Source organism: Drosophila biarmipes, chromosome 3R, assembly GCF_025231255.1.
Source record: "Drosophila biarmipes strain raj3 chromosome 3R, RU_DBia_V1.1, whole genome shotgun sequence".
Taxonomy (NCBI): Eukaryota; Metazoa; Arthropoda; class Insecta; order Diptera; family Drosophilidae; genus Drosophila; species Drosophila biarmipes.
In genome coordinates this window covers 14,627,133-14,646,423 of record NC_066616.1, presented here as the reverse complement: position 1 = coordinate 14,646,423, position 19,291 = coordinate 14,627,133, and the positions used below count along the sequence as shown (strand labels likewise).

Sequence of the window (19,291 nt, the reverse complement as noted above, 5' to 3'; positions counted from 1 at the left end):
ACATCCACACATTCGATCAAATTAACTAATAAATTCAGCAACCGAATCGAGGGAGTGGGGCGGAGTTCCTGGGAAATCGCTGGCCATGAGCATCAATCTCGGCCTGCATTTCTGTCGCCAAAGGCCATAAAAGCCAGCGTGAAAGTTCTCAAATGTCATAATACGATTCCGGGAACCAGAAACTCTTTACGTTTCTTGATTGCACTGGGGCAGGGGTATGGGAAAATGCTTTCGATTTGGATGCTGGCTGATAGCGATCGAGGTGCATCATCATTATCACTTAGCGCACTAAAAACATAATCAGACGGCAGCCGGAGCGCGGGCTTGTGTGTGGGTTACGGCTCCTTATCGAGCTGGATCATCAACAAACTATGAAAATATCTGTAACCTTGTCGCGCGGTCAGGTTCTCCGTTTCCCTCTTTTTTTTTCTTTCTGTGGCGCCAGTACGAAACGAAAGACTTAAGCAGCGAACGCGAACGCGAAGAGCCTAGCCACACGAAAAATTGGTCTATTAAAGATGCGTAAAAAGGCAGGCAAGAGCCATAACAACCATAACAGCCACAAGCAAACAAACAAACTGTTAAACACTAAAGCCTTCGCGTGGCTCGCCGTTGATTTTTTATTGGCATTTAAATCGTATGCGTTTTGATTGCATAACATTAACATAAATAAACCATTATCATCCCGCCGCTGCCCGCTGACGTAGGGAATTCCCGAGAAATTCACAGCTGGACCTCGGCCTCAGCTAGTCAGCCAGCTCAGCTCCTCGCAGATCCAGTCGATTTTTTCGGTTGACAAAATATGCAACAAATTAAAATTTATGTGGCACTCAGCTGACTTATCGACCACTCGCTCCTCGCCCCGTCGCTGCGGTGGCATTCGGCGGCATCCACAGGATGCGGCCCATCAACTTCAAATGTCCTTAGCTGCTTGAAATGCAATTCAATTGTGTTCGCCGGCCTTCGCCTCCGAGGGCTGGCCGCGACCATTGAAATCACAGAGTATCTGGCCCCGAAACTCTTTGGGTGGCAATTGTATTGATCTCTGAGTCGCAGCGAGGAGGGGCGAGGGTCAAGATTGGCCGGGATTTCGTTTGGAGATTTTGCATACGATGCACCTGCAGCTAAAAAACGAAAAGGGGGCGGGGAACCGGTCCTCATTGTCTGCTGCTTTGGGGCCGCCTTTAATTAAATTTCCGAATTGTATGAAAACAGTCAACAAGTCGTTACTCTTCCAGCGCAAAATTCTGCCTTTTTGTGTTGTGTTGTGTTGTGCTGTGCTGTGTGTAGTATACCTCCTCGAAACAGAACAATGCAAATTTTTAATTTATGTATTTTAGCCCGCAACTGAGTTGCAGTTTCGGTTTCAGTTTTAAGTTTTGCAGTCTTTGGCTCTCGGCCTTTGCCGGCCCCGTTCGCTTACATATGTTTTTCCAGTTGTTCCGCTCCTTTGTTGCGGCCTGAACTCTGGCTAAGCAGCCCGCTGGCGTCGCAATAATTGCATTTAATTATAAGGCCCCGAAAACCTTTATAAGCGTTAAGGTTTCGTTTTGTTTTCGCCCGCCAGCCGCCAGGCTAACTGCCTTTTTGCCAAGCCCTGGCGGTGGCAGCCTTGAAAGGCATTTGTCACATTTGCCGGACCAGCTCTGCATCAAAGGTGCAAAAATAAATATTACAAAAATAGCCATTTCCGAGTACAACACCTTAGTAACACCCGGTGTCTATGGCTAATTGCCAATCCATGTTTAAAAGCCGCAAATCCGCAAATCCGCAGAGAACACTAAACTCCAGCCGGGGTCAATCGCAGTCAACAGGCAGCTGCTCATCTCGCAGATCGTGACTTATATAATTTTTAAAGGGGGTTTTAGGGGGGCTAAAAGGGGGCGAGACTCGGCGCTTGCATTTTGCATAATATTTATGCCTCAGTTGCTGCCAGCTTAATTTATGCGAGTTTTCACACAGTAAATTGAACAAAACGACGGCCACGTCATGGCAGAAATAAAAACAACGCTGAGAATTATTTATTCTTACGCTTATTACATTGGCTTATGTCACATTTGCATGCCGCTTAGAGCGTTACCAAGAAAAGCTCTGTCGATTGCCATTTGAAAAAACCAAGTGTATAGTCAGGCACAATAAACCCATCAACACTTGACACAGCCGCTTACGAATGCATTTGGAGAATAGAGCTTAATTAATTATTAATCCGCGGGCGTATTTCAACGCTAACAGCTCAACAGTCAAACGGTTAACAGCCATAAACCAGGCTTAAACGATCGCAGCGGGCCAACAAAGTTTGTGGCCAACCCACTGAGAAACGGAAAAAGAAAGAGAGGGCAGCAGTTCGAAGAAAGGAGACGGCGAGAGGGGAAAACTAATTAACACATTTTGGGGCCAGCTGTGGCATCTCGGGTTGCCCGTGGGAAAATCGAATCGATTGTAGGCTGTGACGCTAAAAATTAAATGCACAAGGGCAGACGATCGATAATCGAACGACAGCCAGCCAAATCAAAACTAAAGCAGATCGAAAAGGCAAAATAAAATCACGAAAAACAAAGGCAACTTGCGAAAACCGAAGAGAGGTTCAATGTACGTTACTCCTTTGGCCTCTTCATCATCATCATCATCATCATCGAAGGCAGCCAACGGGGCGTATACGCAATCGCGGGCATTAAGCTTGTTTTCTTACTTTTTTTCGCCTTTTTGGTTGTTCTTATTTTGGGGCGCTAGGAGATCTTGTTAAGTGGGGGCCTAATGTTATTAAAATGCACTTGGGGCCACAACAAAAGGCGAGCTGACGAACCTGATCGGCGAAAAAGGGAATGCAGCCGCGCAGATCAATTAAAAATTAACGATACGAAGCGCAACGCAACGCAGCAAAAACGGGGCGTGCCAATAATAATAATGAAAGAGGCTCAAACCAGGGCTCAAACTCTGCCCAGGACCAGAAAAAGGGTTGCCCCTTAAGGATGATTAAGGCCAGGCCAGCCTTTTGTCTTGTCTGCCCCGCGTTTTATATCAGCTCTTTTTATATATTTTATTTTCTTTTTTACTTTTTGGTGAGCTTGTTAAGCGGGCACTCAGCTTTCGCTTTTGCTGGCCCCCTCGCTCTTGCTCTAAAAGAAATTTATGGTGACTGTTTAATATGCAAATGCATAATTTTGCACAGGTTACAGCACACCCAAACACCACCCCCGCCGCAAAAGGGTTGCTTGTGCATTTTCTAACCCTTTTTTTTCTTATTTACAGACAACGAACACGCAGTTAGGGGTTAAGATCAGGGGGGAGGAGGCAGGGTGCCTCTGCGCGTGTCTAGCGCACATTCATTTTGGTCAGCCACTGACCACGAGGCTCCACCTTGCCTCTTGGCCGGCTCCATAATTTATTTGGGCTCGCGCTGCCCCCATTCAATGGCCAGTGACAAATATTAATGACGATTTTCATGCCTTCCAATGGGGATAGGGTTGCCAAGGCACATGGGACGGGGTTGTCAGTCTAATGCAACTCTGGTTTTGCTTTAAATGCAAGTCACTGCACTGGGGAAAATAAGTAAAGTTTTGTGCAAAAAAAAAATACTTTAAAATGTTCTGAAAATATTCAAACTTGTTAAATAAGTAAATTCGTATCTTATTTGTTAATATATTTAATTCTCCCATCTTAACTTTTACTTTTCTCTCACATACCTTTCGATTTCTCTCTGTTTAGGGTCAAACTCTGTTAGCTGGCTGCTTAAAATTCACAACAAAGACCCGTTGACATTTTAGCATTTCCATGCGACAAAAAGAACCTTCGTCCGTTTGTAAACCTACCCAGTAAAAGCCCAGGTCTGGATCGTAAAATTCATTGAGCAGCATTAATGAGCGACATTAATGGCTTGTTCTGTTTGCTGGCCATATAGCGTTTTATTGATTTTTTATAACCAACTCCTCTCGGCAGGGGCAGGTGTGATTTTTAGCAACAGTTTCGTGCCAGGTCGCAGCTTGAGCATGGAAATGAGTTAAGCTGATGTTTTAATTAGTCAAATTAGCTGCAGGGAAAGCCGCAACAGAGTCAACCCCCAGGAAAATGGAACAGGAATGGTTGTAGTGCCAAAGTAACTGAAAGGGAAAGAGCAGAGCATAAAATTTGAATTTTTAAATTAAATTTCACAGTCAGAGATATGCGCTTACCGCACTGAATGTAACTGCCATGAGCCAGACGCAAGCTCAACAAACCCCATTCGGACGCCCCTTTTTTGCCCAGCATCATCAGATATAGAAATTTTCTGCCCGCTATCTTTAGTTATCTTCCCTTGATATATACTAAATATATGTGTGGGTATGTGCTCGAGTGGGTGGCTCCAAAACAACCCCCAGTTGAGGGGGCGGCCATGCGCTGTGAGCCAAGCTAAGGGTAGACTGCAAAACGACTGCGAAAAATTTAATGAATGTTTTGTTAGATAACACACAGATACAGATAGAGCCCAGTGGTGGGGCAAGAGATACAACAAGAGTAGATGGGGGGACTGCAGGAGAGCGAAAGAGATGCCCCAAGTGAAAGATGTTACACTGAGATACGGATACAACATCTACTGGGCAGAAACTCGTTCTTTTCCTCTAGTTTAACACCCTGAGAGGGGGTTTTCCCTGCTTTTCCCCCATTTTCCCCAGCATCTTGACTGTGGCCCCTATCTCAGATGGCAAAGGGCATTGCCACCGAACGACGACGACTCAAAAAGAGAGCGCACAAAAGCTGCGCAATAAATAGCAGTGTAGAGGGGGGAAAATCTATTTACTCAGCACATATTTACTTAGCCTTACAAACCCCCTCTAACAAGAAATCTGTGTTTCAATTACAATTAAATATTTAAATGCCTGTGTGTGTTTTTGTGTGAAATGAAAACGAAATTTGCATAACATCACAAAGGCAAAGAAAAATCCCAAAGATAAGAAAAGTAAAAAGAAGAGGCGACCATTTTGTGAGCTTTTTATTTTGAAAAACGAAATAAAAAGCATAAATCAGGCAAAGCGCAGCCAAAGGTGTCAAATGTTGGGCCAACAGGGGAGCGAAAGAGAGGGACATTAAGGCCGAGAAAGAGACACCCAATGCCGGGCACAACAACAGTGCAAACGCATTTTGTCATGCATTGATAAATCACAATTTATGGCCACAACACTGGAAAGCACAGAGCCAACGGAAACAACAGAGGTCGCAATTATAGGAGTTTAAATATAGAAATTTTTGAATATTTTAGTTTAATTAAATTTGAAGCAGAAAGGCAGAATTTGTTAAGGTCTTTGGTATAGAAAAATATTTAGCTTGACCTTTAAGACAAGTTAGTAAACCTTATACGCCAAAATATTAGGGAAATAATGTTGTTTCATGTATATTATTTTATACTTTTGTTTAAAACATATTTATAGTATTCTCCCGAGTTCTGTTTGGACATAAATGAATCCTTATTTGCCCTTTGCTTTTGTTTGTTAATCGCAAGCGCCATCTTGTTTTGAGTGCTGTTGTTGTTTTGGCGCTTGCGCTTTTTGCATTTCAATTAAACCCCAAACGCCTGTCAATGTCTGACAGTTTGTCAATTTTCCCATCAAAAGCCCCCGCTTTTCCGCCCGCCCCTGAGCAGTCAATTATGCCCTCCCGCTCGCACTTTGCATGCAGGCGGGTCTGACATTGATTTATGTGATTTGCCGCTCGATTGCTGGGCCCGTGATTGCTGTACTTACTGTACTTGGTGTTGCGTCAGTTCGCCATAGCCGAGGTGACACTGTGGGCCAACAGAAGTTGGCCAGAAGTTCGAACTCGGAATGCGAGACTCTGATCCTGTTTGGGTTTTCTTTCTGTTTTGTTTTCAGCTCCTCGGAGTGTTTTGTTGCTTTGTCATGTTAACAACTTAATTTATATACGCTTAAGCATTTCGGCCAAGTTGTCGCCTTGGCTGGAAAGAGAGACTGCAGCATAATTACCACAAAACTTCCAGTTTATCCCATCCCCATCGCCCATCTCGCGCCCCTCGTAGGCGTTGAAATTAATTTTGAATTTCGCACTTTTCGCATTTGGGCCGGCTTTGGGTCCGCGTGCGCTGTCTGCAGAAATTGTTACAAGCTCGTTAACACAAGACAGTGCCACCAAAAAAAATGCAGACACCACCAGCTCGGCGGAGTGGTGCTCCCTGGCCATATGACCTCTGATTTATGTTAATCGCCAAATCGGGAACAGGTGAGACAGTCCGAGCAGATCGGATCAGAGCAGAGCACAGCTAAGCCAAAAACAAAATTAAAAATAAAAACAAAATGTTGGGAAAACAAAACAGATCGAAATCGAGATCGGATCGGATCGAAGTCGCATTCAAAATCTCGGAGACGAAGGCGATTCCCTTGTGGCAGAGGCAACAATTAAAAATCAAAGTCAAACATGATCAACGCCAGTTTAAGGCCTCGTAGCCATGTGTTGTACCAGCAGCATGAACAAGCCAAACTGGAAGGCGGCACTGGGAGAAATAGTTGGTTTATAAAATAAAAAATGTGTAATATCAAAGGAAAGCTTTTAAAAACATCCTAATATTTGTTTAAAAATTCCCTTTAAGTTTATAGAGATATTCTGGTTTATAAACCAATTGAAATATTTTTTTATGTTGAATTTCTATCTTAAGATTTGTTCTGTAGATTTACAGAAGTACATTAAATATATATTGGATTATGGTATGATATATGATCGTTACATATCAGCATATGAAGATTTCAATAAGAATGTCCTGTAGACTTACAATTCTTGAACCAATAGATATTTATTTCTTTATTGTACTATTAGATATACATATAATGTTTAATGTTTCCATGAATTTCACCTTTTTTAAAGCCCTTCTCCCAGTGTCTTTATAGAGGGGGCACAACTGGAGGGGTCCATGCCATAACGAAGACCAAAACGCAGACAAAGTCTGTACTACAGAAATGGGGGGAGGGCTCAGGCACAGAGGCTGGGTTTTGGGGCTCTCGATTCTTGGTTCTCGGTTCTCGATTCTTGATTCTCGATTCTCTGGGCTCGTTGCTCGACTCTGGGTTCTTGTAGCCAATTCGTGGAAATTTAAGCGTGGCACAGACATGATCCCAGCTTGTTGTTGCTGTTGTTGCTGCTGTTGTTTTTGGGCAGTTTTGTAAAAATTGTCATTTTAATGAATTGATGCTGCTGTTAACCCAAGTCGAACGCAAGGCAGCCACAGTTCTGTGTGTCTCCTTCTCCGTCGCCAACATCCCCGTCTGAGTTTCAGACTTCTCTGGGCTCCACAGTTTCTGTTTTCTTCTTTTTTTGGTATGCCATCTAAAAAATGTTGTTGCCTGGTGTGTTAAGCAACTTTGTTTTCCGAAGGGGGGAGTGGAGGAGCTGCGAAAGGAGGGGCAACCGCAGATTCCTGGGGCTGACTTTTGTGCGTTAGTTTTGGCGCTGTTCAATTAGCCGTTGCACAATCAACTCCTTTAAGGATGTAGGAAATACACGGAAATAACCACAATTTGCTGGGCATTATCTAACCCTCTCTTCTATTATTTCCTCTTTATTTATAGACCCTGCAATCGCTGCAGAGTGCGGCCAAGAGGGCGGGCACATCCTGCGCCAACTGCAAGACCACAACCACAACCCTTTGGCGACGCAATGCCAGCGGCGAGCCCGTGTGCAACGCTTGCGGATTGTACTACAAGCTGCACAATGTAAGTATCTCGAAAGTATTTCATAGATACAGTAAGAAAAAAAAGATAATTTATGTGTCTTGCATCGAAAAAGCAAAGTAAAATCGCATTTTACTGATCTTATAAATATTTTAAACATCAATTAAGTTGCGATATAATAATGCTAACTAGAAGTATCTTAAAGTTGTAAGGTATGAGTCGAACATAAGATTTATTTCAGATTTTTCCCTTGAAAAACAAGCTTTTACCACTTTTCCAAAACCCTTTTTCGAGTGTAGTTCAGGTCCATTGGTCAGCGGAACTATTACCTTCCCAAAGCATCTTTAGACCCCCACCCCACTCGATTTGCTTTTCGATCCGCGCGATTTAACGCCACACTTAACATCGGCAGCGGACACTCTCCTCGCCGGAGTTTGCTGGACAGGAAGCGCACGCACCCGGATTAAATGTGACAAAAATGAAGTGTCTGAAAAGCCCGCCCCCTTCCGTTTCCCGCTTTTCCGGCCACCCCAGGGGGTTGACTGCCGTTTAGCTTCTCCATTTGTTGCCGCAGCAGGTTGCTGTATACTGTATTGTATACTTTATTGTAACCCCCATGATGATGAATGCCCGATGATTATTTAAAGATGCCAGTTAGCCACCACCCACCAGCCATCGTTTGGCATTCGGCGATAAGCGTCTCTGGTGTTTGGCTGTGAAAATGCGATAAGCTTTCCCCTGGTTTCCAGTTATGGGCAACGCGTGGCAGGATGCTAGTGGATCTCCCCTTCGGCAGAGTTAATTTATGTAATCGACTACCCGGCTAACTGCATTCAATTGAATAATGTTCAGCCAGCTAAGCAGCAACCCCTCAAAGTCAGAAATCTCCTATTAAATATTCATTAGCCACGCTTTTCAGGGGATAAGCTCAAGTTTTTCCCCCACCTTGGGTTTTTGCTCCTTTTTTTCGTTTGGTGTCTCATTTTTCCTTTTGGGGCCTTTCTTTTCGTGGCCTGCAGTCAAGTTTTAATGAGTTTTGCGGCTGAACTTTTGGCACATTTACATGTCAGTGGCCCTTAAGTGATGGGCCACCTGTCTGGCCCACTGTGCGGCACAGTGGCTGTGCGGCTGTGTGGCAAACTAATTAAGTTGCGGCCGCCACTTGTGGCAAAAGCCACTTGCCAGCAACAGCAACAGCAAAGGCAAAGCGGCTGCATTTCGATGGCAATCGGCAAAGGCGAAATATTTTTAATTGAGCCCGTCCATAAAAGGCAAATATCAAAGAGCGAGCAGGCCCATACACACAGCCGCACACACATTTGCTCTACATTTCCCGTAATCTGATTTGCACAAAGTAAAAACTTTTCCGACATACGAGAAAATGCACTTTGGGTGGCTGAGCAGGCGAAATGTATTTTTGCAAAAATTTTCCTTCAATTGGACAGTGGCCCATCTCGATAAGATGCCAATCAGCGCGCATTTTTGCCATTGCCGCTGCGCCATCTCTTTCTGGCCAAGCGTATGCACGAGGTGCTCCCTCTCTTTCCACACCCCTTTCGCCGTCTTCCTCTAGCTTCACATGCTGGTGGCTTTGGTTTGGTCGCTTTTCTGGCTTGCAGTTCATTTCAATTCAATTCGTTTGTCATTTCGAGCCGGGCTGCCTGTGTGGGCCTCTAACCGAAGTGATTGGCACATTTTATGGAAATGTTGCAGGCACTTTGGCATAGTGTACAGTGGGGCTTCGTTAGAGGGGAAGAAGGCAGAAGTGAGTAGAAAAAAATCGCGCAAATAAGGAACCCCTAGAACCGCCTCTGCATTGATCTATTTTAATCGTAAAATCATACATGAAAGCACATATTCAACATATATATTTTTATTTTTTCTTTCCATTTCTTATAAAAATTATTTTTATTTTTTTTTATTATTTTCCCTATCCCAACAACCCAGAACCACTGTAATCTGAAAAACACTCGTTTCTGTGTCAGTTTGTGGCTCTTTTCTGGATATGCACTTGCTAGATCTTTGATCTGTTATCTCGCATCTGCGCGCGTCTGCTCGGGAGTTCCTCGAAATCGGTGTCTATCTTGGAGAATCAGCATGTTAATTAACGGCAAGTGAGGGACAATTGTTGGACAGGTTCACAAGGTCCTTGGCGACCTGCTGGCCATGTCCTGCGGTGAGGTGGAGGGATGTAAGAAAATATAAGAAATCATAAAGGTCAACCTAACGGCGACTGGCGCCGTTCTACCGTCGGCAAATGTATCTCTGGGATCTCTGGGATATATCTGGCTTGCAGCCGATGCAAATCCCACATGGGTGTGGTCTGTGGGTGGGCTACTTGCCGCCGCATTCTCCTCCCGGGGCTGTCAAGTTGCCAGTCAGCTGCAGCGGCGCGTGTTCGCTCCACGCTCGATTTAGATTTTATGCATAAAAAAGTTAATCTGCTGATGCGCCCCTTTTTTCGGGAGGGGGCTTTCCTCTGAATTTCCTAATGAGCTAGGCCTGGGCATTAACAACTTTATGCTTTGTTGCTGCATATCAATTAAAGCTCCCACAGAGTGAGATTCGCAGCTGCCGTTGAGTTGCTAATTGCGGCAATTTGCGCTAAACGCTACAGCGACTATCAATTACGTGGGCTGCCCCGAGATCCTCCCATCCATATCTGCAGGGTTTCCTCTCCTCGGATGTATCCCATGTAAGTGATACGTTTTTGTCGCCGCATCAAGCAACCCTCCGAAAATCTCGGCTCTTCAAAGTGCTCGCTGGACAATTTAACAATTTCTCTGTTTGCTTTTTTGGAGGGCACACAATCACAATAATCGAAAAAGAAAAAAAGAGGCACCAACAATGTCGTAATTCACGCCCAGGTAGCCCTAGGTCCTTTGTGATGTGGCAGTTGCCTTTGTGCGCTGCCTCCCCTCGCTCTCTGCAGCTAATGCTGGGAATGGGTAACCCAATATTGTAATTGTAGCGCAATGAAGCGCATGCTGCCGCTTAGATGTTCGCAAGTGATAGGGACGTTGCATATGAAGAGAGCCCAACAATGGCTCGGGGAACGGCAGCAGCAGCAGCAACAGCAGCAGCAACTGCAGCAGCACAGCAGCAACTTCAAGTAAAAATATACTTTAAAAAAAGCATTACCCTGGTGCCGTTGGGAGCGCTATCAGCGGCAACTAATCGCATTCGCAAATGTCGCTTATCTGATCGTGTAGAAATGCTTGTAATACTTCATTTTCACTTCCCGGTTGCACTCACTCACACCACAGCACACTCGCACACTCGCGCACACAGCCACCCCTGTCTCACACGGACAGCGTGTGCAGCTAGCGGCATTTCCGGTCCATGAATTTGCATAAATTTGACCCATTTTAGTGGTCAGTCGCCGGCGGTTTTGGCCCTCTTCTCGGCCCGCTTTTACTTTATTGATTTTCCACCTACACGCAGGCAAAGGGAAATTTAAGACACATTTTTGGTGGGTTTTTTAATGAGAGTAAAACAATTTAGCACCTCAACTAGAATAGTAAAAGTTGGAAACAAAATAAATTTTTAATAAATATTTCCCCCTTCTTTTCAGGTCAACCGTCCTCTGACAATGAAAAAGGAGGGCATTCAGACGCGTAATCGCAAGCTGAGCTCCAAGTCCAAGAAGAAGAAGGGTCTCGGCGGCGGCTGTCTGCCCATGGGAGGACACCTGGGCATGGGCGACTTCAAGCCGCTGGATCCCTCGAAAGGATTCGGCGGCGGCTTCTCGGCCTCCATGGGTAAGCATCTCTTAAGACCGCCAGTTTAATAGCCTTCGGTCCAACTAACACTCGCTTTCCCCGGCACTTTCCTTGCTCTTTCCAGCACAACATGGACACCTCTCGGGCGGACTGCATCCGGCACATGCGCACATGCACGGCAGCTGGTACACCGGCGGCATGGGCGCCCTGGGAGCCTCGAGCGGACTGCAGGGCGGCTTTTCCACCGCCGGCTCTCTCGGCGGGGCGGTGGTGCCCCACTCGCAGCCCTACCACTTGGGACTCAGTTCGATGGTGAGTTCGAGAGAGATTCTATGCCACTAGCAGCTTTTGGGGGAGAGCTTTTGGGGCACAGAGAGAAAATAGGAAACTTGGGAATATAATTCCTGTGAGAGGACTTTAGAGATTTTAAAATATCAAAAAAACGAGAACGATTTCTTAAGTAAATATTTATAGTATAGTATAGTACACATACTTTTAAATTTGTTTTTTATAAAAATAACATTCAAAAATGAAATCAGTGATTTGCCCATTTCATTCAATTTTTAAAAGCAGTTTTTTTAATAAAAATAAATTAAGTAATTTTTAGAAGCTGATTCGATAACATAAAAGTATATTTCATTCTCCAGATACTTTTCGCAATACATTTCTATTTGATCGAATAGTTTAGCCCCTTTTTTCCCTGTGCAAGCTTTAGTCTATAGATGGCAAGTCCTGACTTCTTACTAATTTTCCACCTGGATTTTCCCCTCTTTCCTCCCCCAGGGCACCTGGCGCACTGACTACACGTGATGGAGCGGGAACAACTTGAACAACAATCTGTTCAGTTAGAGCCGCGACTTCTTACCCACGCCCGCTGGATCGACTCCATCGGGCAGTAAATAAATCGAGACAAACAAAATAAAACCAATAAAAACGATGAAACCAGACAAAACACAATGCCAAACTGAGGACTCCTTGGCCAGCAATTGACAGTGGCACCGAGCCCTTGACACCCCAGCAGAGTATAATACAATATGGTGTTGTGTGGGGTGGGGGTGGGGGTGGTGTGCCCGCTGGACGAGCGCTGGCTATTCCTAATTGTAAACATTGCGTGCAATTTTTAATTATTTAAGCTTTGTCGCTGCTGTTTTTGCTGCCTTGCGGGCCGAGAGCCAAAAGACGAGTGCCGGCAGCAATAACAAAAGCCCCATTAAAATTAATTAAAGGGCTGCACATTACTTTTATTTTATTTTTCCTTTATGGCTTTTCTGTGAGTGTTTGTATAGTTTTTCCTTATGTTTCATATTTCGCTTAATTAATTTAATTTCTCGCCGCAAATTCAGCGTATTTAATTGTGCTTTATGAACTGCCATAAAAACCGAACGAGGAAGTGTGAGGGGGGAAATTTCATAAATATTTATTGTGTACATATAACAAAAGAGGAAAAAGCGAGTATCAAGCACACAGAGAACTAAAATTATTATATACACTAAACAAAAACAGTTAAAATGCACGTCCAAAAGTAAAAATTTTTGTATAAATGAGAAACAAAAATCCTAGGTTTAAGTGAGGTTGCTTGAGATGTTTGTCCTAATTCGCAAAGCGCAATTGAAAATTGCACACGTACTTTAGAGCGTATGCCTACTGTAAACTAGTTAAATTCTTAGACTCTAAACAAAACAGACGTGATAAACAAAAGTAAAATCTATATATAAATATTAACATAAAAGATTTCACTAAGGCGCGCCATTAGCGATTGTAAAATAAATTTAACACGTTGGGGAGAAGAAAAATGTTTTTGATTGAGAGCAAAGGCCGCCGTCAACTTTTAAACTAAAAACACACACTTAAATGTTCAATGTTAATGCCTAAGTCTTAAAAATATACACATAAACATTAAAACGTACATAGACTTAAACGTAATGTAATAAATTTAATTAAATTAAATGTTAAAGGCAATTTGTAAAATACATTTGTTAGCAATTTTTGTATAATTATAGAAAAACAAAAGAAGAAAAACCACAAAAAAAGCAAAACCAACTAAACATAAAGCCGTAATCCCCTAAGTTGTGTGTATAAAGCCAGTTTAGTCCTAACCTAATTTATGTCTGAGGTATAAACAGAATACGATATGTATAACTATATATATAAATATGATGTATTATGTGCTAAGTGTAAACGATAAATGTATTGTAATTTGGCCATATTGATAGTTGAATATATATAAATCGAAGCAAAAGTAATGTTTATTTAAAATCGAAACAAAAAATGGAAAATTGTATTAAATTTAATGGCAATCACCAGAAAAATCCATAAAAAAATCACAAAAATAAATAAAAATAATTTATGAAGAAAAAAATATACATAAAATACAGAAAAAAAAAACACAAAAACGATTCTAATTGAGGAACGGTAACTGAAGGCTCCGCCGCCGATGATTAATTGCTCTCAGATGAGTGGACAGAAAATCGAAATTGGTTTGGTAATAAATCCAATAAGCAGCCATCGGAGCCCGGCCCGCAATGATGTCTCTATAATGGCCATTTACGCTTATGAATTGCTCTTTAAATTTCGATGCGTCTCTGCTACACAAGAAACGTGCTTTGGTTCCCTCAGTTCTGTGGTTATTTTTCGGATATTCTAGCTCAATGTTGGTCATTTGTTATGCAGCATTCGTTGCTGGCCATTGAACGCATGAATTATGAGTTGTTTGGAGGCGTGAAATGGCATGTTCGTAGCGCGGTTGTTGGTGTTTCGGTGAAGTGCCGCAAGAACCCAGTTCGTTGCCTAAGTCTTTTGTTTTACAGCGATGACCGGGCCAGAATGATGGGCCAGGCTTGATGGGCAGCCCGACTGCCAGGCGAACGCGTGTTGGCCGGCCATTAATCCGGCATCCAGCCGAGCAAACTGCAATGATGACCCCATTTGGGCCTTTGTCGCCCGGCATCCGCTTCCGCTGCACCTTGCACCAAGGTCTTTGTTTCGCCTTACTTCGTTATCAATTTTCCCAATGGCAACAATAAAATAAATGCAATCCTATCGGCTGGGTATATCTCGGGGCTTTACATTAATTGGGACGGCAATTAGGTGCACGACACCACCAGGCAGTCAGGCAGGCCGATACGTTCGGTTATTGAAATATGTATCGCTGGTTAGACAGTGCGTTTATGAAGTGTAAGTACTGATACTTGGATACTTGTCAATAGTTTTGCGGTTTTCCTGAATAAATGCTAAATTCGTCTTGCAAACAGTAAGCATTTTATAGTTAAATACCTTTATAAGCTCCAGATAAAAAATTGAATAATTCAATTTTAGTATATACAAATGATTTTCCTTCCTTTGAAAACCCTATTTAATCGAAAAATAGATAAAGACTGATCTGGAAATAATATTGGTATCATATTGAGATGTTACATAACATCTTATCATACTTCAACAGTTACAAAGCTGAAACGCAGTGTATTGAAATGACATATAGTATGCACCTGATTCGTCAGCATCACATGAGCTTAACGTGCTAGGCACTGTCCTCTGCCATTACGCAAAGTTAACCGAAACCCAAGCAAAGCGACAGAGGCAAACCTAATTGCTATATAATTACAATATAATTGAAACAAAATAAGTCATTCGAGCTGCTGCCTTGGAAATTACCCCAGCCCAATCAAAAAACCAGACGGACACATGCGAAAGAGTCGCACATGTCACGGGTCAATTGTAATGGTAACTGAAACTGTTACTCTAATTTCAATAGCCATTCGGAGCATTTCGACCATTTGGAGTCCATCAGACGAAAAAAACGGTGATCAATGCATAAGCAATGACCAGCCATATAAATCAGTTAATCAGCATCGCAGATAAGCGTGGCAGTGGGCATATGTTCAGCCAATGGGAAACCAATTCACACACCGATACACACTCGCCCGGATGATAATGGGGCACGCCACCTGAAACCAGTTGGGGAACATGCAACAAACGACATAAATAAGCGGCACTAAATATGAACGTAAATCAATGGGTCTGTCTATGGGACTGGGCTGGGTTGGACCTGGACTTGGGATTGGGTTGTTGATTCGGATGTGGATGGGGCAGGTCTATTAGGGGCAACTCTTGTCTCTGCTGGTCCCATCAAATGTTTCTGGGTAGCCCTGCATTAACTAATTAGTTTAGGTCAAGGCAAACAGCAACTCGAATTTATGATATGATTAAGCGATGAGATAGTTACTTTAATTTTGAAGCACCAACCAAGGGGGTTTTGTTAAATACTTTAAATAAAAAGGAATTTGTTAACTATTAGGATATAGCTGAATTCAGTATGTGGGAAAAAAAGCAACTAAAAAAAGAGCTAGTGCTCTCACATTGAGAATCTTTCTTCCTCCAATTCGAGCAGATGCCGTTCTTGAGGACAAGTAAAGGTACCTGAGCTCGTTTTTTAAGATAAAGATTTTCTGAAAAGAAAATAAGAGTATTCTCAATGTTGTTTATAAGACGAAAGTAGTCTCTACTTAGATAAATTGGAATTGCGTTGATCTTTTCTCAAAATTTCGGGAGAAGAGAAAATGTTTTTTCTTACATATTTTCCTAAAGATGCTTTTTGATTTTTTCGCATTTCCCAACGTATAATTTAAATATGGTACTCCTAAGCCAAACGTTTATGCTAGTCCCATCACTTTGAGTGGATTAGGTCCCCTAAATCAGCGATTAAACTGTTCAATGGAAATCGAATTTGCCTGAGTGCTGGCTGTCCAAGGGCCCTCTCACCCAAAGGCCGGAGTTCAGGCCAAGACAGCAGCAAATATTTGGTCATGCATTAACTAATTAGTGACAACGACGAGGAGCCCATGGAACAATGCTCCTCCGTCCGCCGTCGACCACTTCCTCATTGTCCTCGAGTCCCTGGCCCCCGGAGGTCCTCCTCCTCCTCGGCCGAATCCATTCTGTGGCTTTCGTAATTCCGTTTGTGTTTCAGTTTCAGTTCGTGCGTTTCGCCTGCGTGTTTATCTGATTGGAAATGTGCACCCAACAATGGCGACACACACACAAAACACTTCTTTAGATGATTAGCTGCGATAGCCGGGTTATGGCTTCTACCAGGCGAGTCGATTTAAATGAATTTTAATACCGATGCGAGAGCAGCGAGCCTCGATTGCAATTCAATTTAGATGGCAACAAACATTATAATCTGAGAGGGCGACTTCCATTAGCCGTATTTATCATTGGACACCAGCGCATCAATGGGGATTCGGCTTTCGGTTGGGTTGGGCGTAGGGCGTAGGGCTTTCTGCTTTGGGTATTGGACATAGGACATTGGGTTTTGGGTTTCGGGTGCTTGGGGGCAGGTCAAGTCGGCTGTTAAATGTAATTGGTTCTCGCGCTGGTTGGCTGCTCCTGGCAGTCCGGCATTCCGGCCTTCTGACACTCCGGCTCTGTGGCCATTCCAATAATTTCACAAAAGCTGCCACAGTTTCAATTAAATTTCCCTTATCACACGCTCACAAACAGCTGCATCCCATCCGCATAGCCGGCGCTTGGTCAAACGATTGTTCGGCTGTGATAGCACCTACAACTCATTGCCCTAATTAGAATTATTCTAATGAAATTAAATTGCACAAATTGCATTTGGGAGGGGCGGAGGGTGTGGGCGAGCGGGAATTAATTATAGAAATTGCCATATGCCCGGCCATATGCAGCTCCGTCATAATTTGTTTTAGATTCGCACAATCAACTGATTAACGTAATGAGTTTCGGCCTCTCTCGAGCGAACAATTTCATTCCACTGCACTTCTCAGCTAATTTGATTAAATTAGGCTCGGATGCCACTGGAACTGCAACTGCAACTGCAACCGTAACCGCATCTGCATCTGCCCGTGGCCCAGGCCCATGCCCATGCCATGTCATCACATGTCCGGCCAGCCAACTCCAAACATGGCCAGTGGTCCAGTGGTCGCATGGTTCTGGGCCTGGGCCTGGTCATATCAAATGCTTAATGGCAACGGCCCATGTCAATTCGTGGCATATTAAATAGGAAAATTGGCATTGGCAATTGCGGCAGATATTAGTTACCTCGTTGGCTTTCGGAGGGAAGGATCTGGCGAGGGCCTGGCTGCACATATTCCTATGGAGTGTGTAGGTAGGCCTACTAATGCCACGGAATCGGAAAACAAGCTGCAGACTCAGCGGCTGCCACAGTGGTTACCAGTCCTGATTGACAAGGATTGGAGGCGGAAAGTTTGATATAGATATGATACAATTTATAAGGTAATAATAATGATATAACCATGATTCTCAAAAACTGGAGGAAGAAAATAAGATATTATTAATAAAAGAATTTATAAGAAATTTATAGGAAATACGATATTAGTTAATAGTGTATATTTCCACTTTAAAATGATATATTTTATAAAAAGTAATTTTTCTATTGAGTATTGTTATAATATCATACAATAAATCGTTAAATTTTATATGAAATATTGATAGAACTAATTATTTTATTTTTTGGTTATTTTATGATGCCAATTTCAGGACATACTTTCAAGATCTTTGGGCTCAGAGCCCTAAGCATCCTTTACCACTGTCCAGAACCGGCGCTATCTGGGAGTGCGATCAATTTGTCGCTTGATTGTGTGCGTTTTGCATGGCACATGCAATGAGGCTTGCCTTTTTAGCCCGGCCTAAACAGAAAGTCTTAGCCGTCTCCGGCAGTTGGGCCTCGAGATGGAGTGGGAGACGACGATGGAGGCTGTGGAGAGGTTAACTGGCCTCTGGGTTAGTTGTTGACAACCAGCCAGTGGCCATATTTGTGTATTATTGTTAGCCAAACGCACAAAAAAAAGGCCAGCCTAAGGAAGAGCCTGGCAAATATGACAAAGGCACATAAATTCGGTAGCCCCGCGAGTGGCAGGGATTCTATAAAAACAAGATGAGCAAAAACGAAGGGAAAACATGCAACATGCTGCCCGTCTGTCTGGCCAAGACGCTGTGGAAATTTGTGTCGTCATCCCGGCCGAAAAGTGTCAAATTTCACGCAACATGATGCGCTAAATGTGGCCAGAAACGGCCTCCTCTGTTGCCAACTCCTTGCCAATCCAATACCTTGGCCCCTCCGGCTGTTGCTCCACACAGTTGCATGTTTATTGTAAATATTATGAAATGTTGATACCTCCGATTGCCGGCCTGTGCTGTTCTGTTCTTTCGGCCGGGCTTCTGCCTGGGGAGAATTTATGGATGCTGCGCGATAAATGCGCTTTGAGCATGGCCAAGAAGCTGTCCCGCGAACACGGAGGCATAAATTTCATTTTCCCGAGAATTATGCCACGTCGAATTATGGCACCCGACATCGTTTCTTGTGTAATTAGTCCAGGCAAGGTGATAAGCCGGCAACACTTATGGGCCAATTGCGGTGAGAGTTGGCCGAAACTTTCGTCATCATTAGGGGCCAAACAACATCATCGAGTGGTGGCTCTGACAGGCGATAAGTGGTTCGATCTGGTCACGGTCCCCAGCACCGATCGCAACCCCAACCCCTGGAGGCCCGGGCGCAGAAACAATGCATAGTTCTCTCTCCCCATTTTTTTTATTTTCCATTTTTATTCGGACCGTGGACAACATTAACCTGTTAACCCAAACTGACGGCAAACGGCGACGGGCCGAGTCCCCAAGCGAAGTCCCGAGATCCTGAGCTGAGCCGAGCCCGGCCTGGTGTCGCCTACTTTTGGGACCAGGTCCCGGATCGCCGGCCGTTTGGACCATGGCTTAGCCGAATGCAGTGCATGAATAATGCGCGCCCACAGCTCAATAAATTTTCACTCTTTTCGCCACAGCCCCACAGCCCCACAGCCCCAACTGCGGATTATCCGCAGTCCAAGTGGAAGTCTTAGTCGCAGACCAGAAACCGAAAAAATTCACACATCTTGTGCAGGTCCA

General features: G+C 43.8%; 1 protein-coding gene across 2 annotated transcripts in view; it reads left to right on the top strand.

The window, feature by feature from the left end:
* The window catches only part of LOC108031679 (GATA-binding factor C), a 35,156-nt gene extending 20,958 nt beyond the window's left edge, over window positions 1-14,198 (top strand). The window contains exons 6-9 of one of the 2 annotated variants that reach the window (XM_017105321.3): window positions 7,548-7,691; window positions 11,224-11,410; window positions 11,496-11,683; window positions 12,155-14,198. In XM_017105321.3, the coding sequence (XP_016960810.1) occupies window positions 7,548-7,691; window positions 11,224-11,410; window positions 11,496-11,683; window positions 12,155-12,181 (546 nt within the window). In that variant the 3' untranslated portion in view covers window positions 12,182-14,198. The remainder of the gene's footprint in view (window positions 1-7,547; window positions 7,692-11,223; window positions 11,411-11,495; window positions 11,684-12,154) is intronic. The other variant, XM_017105322.3, reaches the window with a different exon arrangement.
* The last annotated feature ends 5,093 nt before the right edge of the window (window positions 14,199-19,291 follow it).